This window comes from Ostrinia nubilalis, chromosome 29 (genome assembly GCF_963855985.1).
Source record: "Ostrinia nubilalis chromosome 29, ilOstNubi1.1, whole genome shotgun sequence".
Taxonomy (NCBI): domain Eukaryota; kingdom Metazoa; phylum Arthropoda; class Insecta; order Lepidoptera; family Crambidae; genus Ostrinia; species Ostrinia nubilalis.
The window spans coordinates 3,845,214-3,851,767 of NC_087116.1; the positions used below are offsets into that span (position 1 = coordinate 3,845,214).

General features: G+C 36.5%; 1 protein-coding gene across 1 annotated transcript in view; it reads left to right on the forward strand.

The window, feature by feature from the left end:
- Positions 1-6,203, forward strand: part of LOC135085681 (putative fatty acyl-CoA reductase CG8306) — a 32,641-nt gene extending 26,438 nt beyond the window's left edge. The window contains exons 11-12 of the mRNA XM_063980487.1: positions 2,049-2,146; positions 3,676-6,203. Coding sequence (XP_063836557.1) covers positions 2,049-2,146; positions 3,676-3,814 — 237 coding nt within the window. The 3' untranslated portion in view covers positions 3,815-6,203. The remainder of the gene's footprint in view (positions 1-2,048; positions 2,147-3,675) is intronic.
- Positions 6,204-6,554: the final 351 nt, after the last annotated feature.

Here is a 6,554-nt window from a genome sequence, read left to right on the forward strand (position 1 = left end):
CTTCACTGGTTGGGTTATTGGCGGTCAAGCTGTAGATCCTGGCTACACAGGAGTTGCAGCGGTGGGAACGAGAGGTGGGAATAGTCCCGTATTATCAACCCGGAAAGGTATCAACACCGTATCGCCTTTCGCCGCGAGGCGAGGCGGTTACGATCCGTTTCCGGGTTGATAAGTGTGCTTCTACGCGTATCACCAATATAAGATAAACAAGGGGTATTTCGTTTATAAATGAGTAGGTATTACAAAAACTTATAGAAAACATTAATAGGCTAGTTGCCTAAAAAATTTTTTTTAGTCCGTAATGTTTAATATCAAAAAATATTGGACACATATATTTTTATTTGTCAATCTAACAAATAATTACATAGTTATGGTGCGTTGAAGTTGCGCACGACGTCACAACGTGCGGCATTTTTAAGCAAGCGTTGACGTCACGGGCCTCTTCTTATGAACTTTGGGGCGCTTTATCTCTTTAAATTTTCATTAGTTTGAAAAAGTGAAAAATACGTGTAGAGTATTTTTTGATAAGTTAAATGACGGACTAATTAAAACTCTTGCTTTTTGACCCAGGCAACATCCCCGTTGTTAATGTTTTTAACCAGATTAACCTGTGATTACACCTTTTTAGTAAATGCAACGAATTTTTTTATTTTTTTCGAAGTCTCTTTGTCGTTTTACTCGAAAACTAGCCTAAATTTGTTTGAAAAAACACTTGGGTCTTATTTGTATGATTTTATTAGATGTGTTGGTAAAATATTATCAGTAAAAAAATGGTATCAGTAGACAAATAGTGCTCGTTCGTTTCAGCCGAAAGACGTCCACTGCTGGACAAAGGCCTCCTCCAAGGATTTCCACTAGGGTTTCTGCTCGAGCTTTCTCGAACTCGAGAAAACTCGAGAAATTTGGCTTCATTCGAGACGAGAAAAAAATTACCGGAGCTCGAGAATTCTCGAGTTTCGAATTTGAAGCTTTAATATTCTTGAAAGCCTATTTTCTTAGACAAAAGTAAGTTTTTAATTATTTAATAGGTTAACGTTGCTTTTAGACTAGTCTAGTCTTTCCTTTTTTACCCGACTGCGTGACGCAAAGGAGTGGTAATTATGTGTCTAACAGCCTATGAATGTATGTTTTTGAAGCACTATATAGACCAAACTCTTGGATCGATTTTTATGATTCGCACGTCAATCGATTCCTCTTAGTCCGGCAAGTGTCACTAAAGACGTCATGGCGTTAGTAAAAACTCAACAGACTATGGCATGTAAGGTATCGCTAGATTTGTTTTAACTGTGAGAGTGACACTGGGTATATAAAAATGGCCGATATTTGGCGCCATAATATGTATTAAAAAAATATCTCATAACCTATTGAGTGGGGTATCAAAATAAAGGGTTTTTAAATAGCTTGCAAAATGTATCTTCTAAAGATTAAAATAAAAATATTATTGAAAAGAACAAAAAACCCAACTGGATAAAAATGAACTGAAAAGATAGAAACAAGACAAAGTGTTCACAAATGCAGTTGGGAGGCATCAAACACTTATCATCATCACCATCAACAGCCCTTTACAGTCCACTGCTGGAATATGAGCCTCCTCCGCGGAAAGAGTAGGGGTTGGTGACAAATGTATTTTACTCTAACGTCATCACACGGATTATCACCAACAAAAAAAATAGTCATTGATGTCTCCGACTGCATTTGTGAACGCTTTGTCTTGTTCCTATCTTTTCAGTTCATTTTTACGTACCTAGTTGGGTTTTAGTTTTTTTGTAGGTAGGTATATTAGATTTTAAAAAACCTGTTTTTATCAAATTTCAAGCGATTTTAACAATTTTAATTAAAAGACTCGAGACCCGAGAAAACTCGAGACTTTGACCTCGAGAATTCCCGAAACTCGAGAAAAAAAATAGGTCGAGAAATCAAAAACGCTAATTTCCACAAAGACCAAATAGTGTATTACAGTAAAATCCAGATCGTGAACTCAAAAAGTGTTCTTATTAGATATTTTTTTCATTTTTTAACACAAATTAATTAAAATTATCACATTTCAGTGGTTGGAGTACTTCACGAGTCTTCACCTCGGCGTTCGGAGATACCTGAACAAAGAGAAAGAATCCACTCTGCCTGCCGCGAGAAATAAGGACTTTATGTAAGTGGTGTTTGAGTATACAATCGCTTGGCACATAAAACAAACAGTTAACACTGTTTTAACCATAAAGTTAATATACCTAGCGGAATAGAGCAACAAAGAACAGCGAACGAGATGTCACTAGCAGCAACACTGTGATGCCGTCGCCGTCACGTTAAACAGAACCATTTTTGCAACTATTTGACAGTTCAGAGGCACTTAGTGGCACGCTGAAAATTTGAATGCTGAAAATTACGTGAGTGAAATCGTGGATGTTTATGAGAAAAGTGCTTCACAAACATTTATTTATTGTACACTAGCATTTCGCCCGCGGCTTCGCACGCCTATAGCCTATAGCGCCGCTACCCCGCCTATTTTTTTTCCAAAATAAAATTTAGCCTATGTTACTCGTGGATAATGTAGCTTTCGAATGGTGAAAGAATTTTTAAAAACGGTCCAGTAGTTTTTGAGCCTATTCGTTACAAACAAACAAAGTTTTCCTCTTTATAATATTAGTGTAGAAAACAGTGAAATAATCCTGACACTGACACAAGTGTCATCCAAAATTGGTTTCGTTTGACAGCTCGTGGCTGTTGCTCTATTATAAGGAATATTAACTTTATGGTTTTAACTGAGTAAGATAGCCAGTTCCTCTGTGGTTTAGGATTCCGGACGAAGCTCGATTTCTAACTAACTCTTATGTCTAACTCTCATCATCATTATTTTAGCTATAGGACCTCCACTGCTGAATAAAAGCCTCCTCCAATGATTGGCCAGTTGGCACCTAGCGCCTTCTCAGTCTTGTGTAGTATCCATAGTACAAACTTTGCTTAGTTCGGGACTAGAGGCGCTGAGTAAAATGTCCAAAGATATTTTATCTATTTACTAGCGACCCGCCCCGGCTTCGCACGGGTGTTAAGTATACATATAAACCTTCCTATTGAATCACTCTATCTATTAAAAAAACCTTTTAAAATCCGTTGCGTAGACTTCAAGATCGAAGCATACATAGAGACAGACAGCGGAAAGAGACTTTGTTTTATACTATGTAGTGATTCCTGTTTCTAAGTTTACTCTACAGCTATAGCCTAGCCGCCGAGCACGTAGAATTTTGTCCAATGACTTCAAGCTACCCATCCTTATCGCTCGCGCGTAATTATATTGCTGTCGCGACTGTGCGACGGGCGCCCGCAGTGAGTGTGCGAGCGCGACAGCAACATAATTACGCGCGAGCGATAAGGATGGGTAGCTTGGGGTCATTGGACAAAATTCTACGTGCTCGCAGACCAGACTATAGAACATATCATAGAGCGGCTCGTTGTTCTCTAATCTGTACTCACCTTCAGGTTTCTGGGTTGGAGTATTTCGACTTCCACTAACTTAACATACTAGATTTTGCCCACGTCTCCTGCCGCGTGAAAATTTGTTTGTCACAGAAAACTTTAAAGCGCGTAACCCTGTTTCAAAAACTAGGATAACAACTATTTTTAAACTTCTTGTTTGTGATTTTTCACTAACTTGACTGTAACATATTTTTTCTTATTCCACAGACTGATGATCGTCCACCAGATCTGGCAAGTTCTGATCCTGTCTCTTGTCTGGTACATATTCGCTTGTCTCACAGGACTCACTATGACTGCTAGTGCTTGGATCGCACCAGCCATTTATATACTGTACAGCTGCCTGTAAATACTTAAAAATAACGACGTATAGTGTAGAGCATTGGTTCCCAAACTTGTTTGAGACGCGCCCCATTTCGACCGTACAAAAAATTCCGCGCCTCCCTCCTCCAGTCAAAATTATTTATTGGTCGTATCGAGCAGTCTGGAATGCATTATCTTAGCGGTCGCAGTTTTTTATACTTAAGGACACAGATGGCCCGCGACCCCCACTTTGGGAACCAATGGTGTAGAGACTATTTTTGAGACACTGTACCTTTTTGGCTATACAGGGTGTTAGGTAAATGGGTATATGAGCCGACACTAGCCCATGTTAACATGGGCATATAAATGGTATGGTGAAGTCAAAAATTTGATATCATCATTTAATTTTTTTTATTTTTAATACAAAATAAATTTTATAACATCCGATTTGTATGAAAATTAAAATAATTAAAATGAAGATATCAATTTTCTGACTTCACCATACCATTTATATGCCCATGTTAACATGGGCTAGTGTCGGCTCATATACCCATATACCTAACACCCTGTATAAAACATCGATGTAGTGTATGAGTAGGGTTGCCAACTATACTGGTTTTCACCAAATTATACTTTTTACTGTTGAACAAAAAAAAAGTATACAAAATACTATTTTCAGCAAACATCACTAGTATCCATAGATATTTTTAAAAGTAAATCCCCAACACTAGGTACATTTAGGTACGCGATTTAGAGCTAAACTGTTTATTTTTTTAAAATACTGTCTATTTTCCTTCTCCGACCTTATATTTTGAAAAAAAAGTTGGCAACTCTATGTGTGAAGACCCTTTTTGATGCCGTTATACCTTTTTTGGACACTTTTTTCGGCCAAATGACGTCCACTGCTGGACAAAGGCCTCCCCCAAGGATTTTCATATTGACCGGTCGAGCCGTCAATTATTTTCTGCAATTAGGCTTTTAGAAAGCACTTTTACAAGTTAAGATTGAAAGTAGTATCAAATACAGTACAATCAAAATGTTATTTTATAAATAGTTAAACCGTAAGATTAGTAATAAAAAAAAATTCATACAGCCGAGCATAGAACCTCCTCCTTTTTTGAAGTCGGTTAAGAAATACATTAAAATTGCATAATTCTTTGTTAGTTCAAAGAAGAACGGTCACGCCCCATACAAAAAAAACCCAGACCCGACAGAAACGAGACATACCTCAGTTTTTTTGTCACGTCTTAATTAGTTAAATTATATATTTTTTATATTCGAAATCTATGTATAACACCAAAATATTACCCTTTGTTTTTGTTCAGGCGTTATACAAAATCTAATACAAAATGCCTATTTATCACCAAAATTGGTAAATTTATGTACCTAAATGTCTATTACAGCTGCTATGGAATGTATCTAGGTGACCTGGAGATACAGCCGGATTATACAGGGTGGTTATACATATGGAACGATAAGTGATTTCACTCGATTATTTCTAAACTATACAAGATATCGAAAAACTAGTTACTGATTCTGAAAGTGCTTCACGAGCTCTTTCAAATGGTACCAATAATATGTTACAGATTATGGAAACTGGTAACATTGAATTTTTGGATTTTGTAACTTCTCGTTTCCACCCAGTATAATCCGGCTGTATCTCCAGGTCACCTTGATACATTCCATAGCAGCTATTTAGGTACATACATTTACCAATTTTGGTGATAAACAGGCATTTAGTATTAGTTTTTGTATGACGCCTGAACAAAAACAAAGGGTAATAATTTGGTGTTATACATAGATTTCGAATATAAAAAATATATAATTTAACTAATTAAGACATGACAAAAAAACTGAGGTATGTCTCGTTTCTGTCGGGCCTGGGTCACAGATGACCGTTCTTCTTTGTGGCCAAAAACAGTGTAAAAATGACTAAAATAAGTACTATCTACTTAAAATTGGAAACTTGACTTCATTTTCAATTGACTAACTTCATTTATTTCAACGCTACTAAAAATATCAGCCAAATGAAAACTATAACCAGAGTAAATACAAATGAGTAGGTCATCTTCATAGAAACGCACCGAGCGCGGTTTGTATGCGGCGCAACTCCCCGCTAAATTTTGCCAGTGTGTGCGTGCGCGCCGCATACGTATTGGCGCGCTCACATACAAACCGCGCTCGGTGCGTTTCTATGAAGATGACCTACTCATTTGTATTTACTCTGGTATGATTCCATTAAATATTTGTCTATGGGGCTATTCTCTAACTGAATCTTTTTTTATATTATGAAGACTTCTCGAATATTACATTATATTTTTATGAACAAATTAGTATTTTTATATGTATTATGTAAGTGGTTAAGGAACAATGTTTGTATCTGTTATATTGACATTCCTGTAATGTTTGGATGTGTTTTTATGTAATAAAATGTTAATTATTACAGTAAAAATGTTTTATTTATTTCAAAATTTAAGTTTCGTTATTTGAGGCATCAAGTCTTTGTAGTTACCTATATTTTAAATCATAGAATTCAGAGGGCCTAGTGTGAGTTTACATCAAACGTGCTCACTAGTGAGTGCGTCAAAAATGACATTAAATGTATGACGGATCGTACAGCGCCTCTAGCGGGAAACGTTCAAAAACTTAAATTTTCATACATTTTTTAAAAGCGCTCACTAGTGTAAACTCACACTCAGCCCACAGAATCTGTTCTTTCCTATTTGGTTAAACTAGTTTTTACTCACCAATTAATCTATATTTTTCTATCTTACAACACTTGTGTT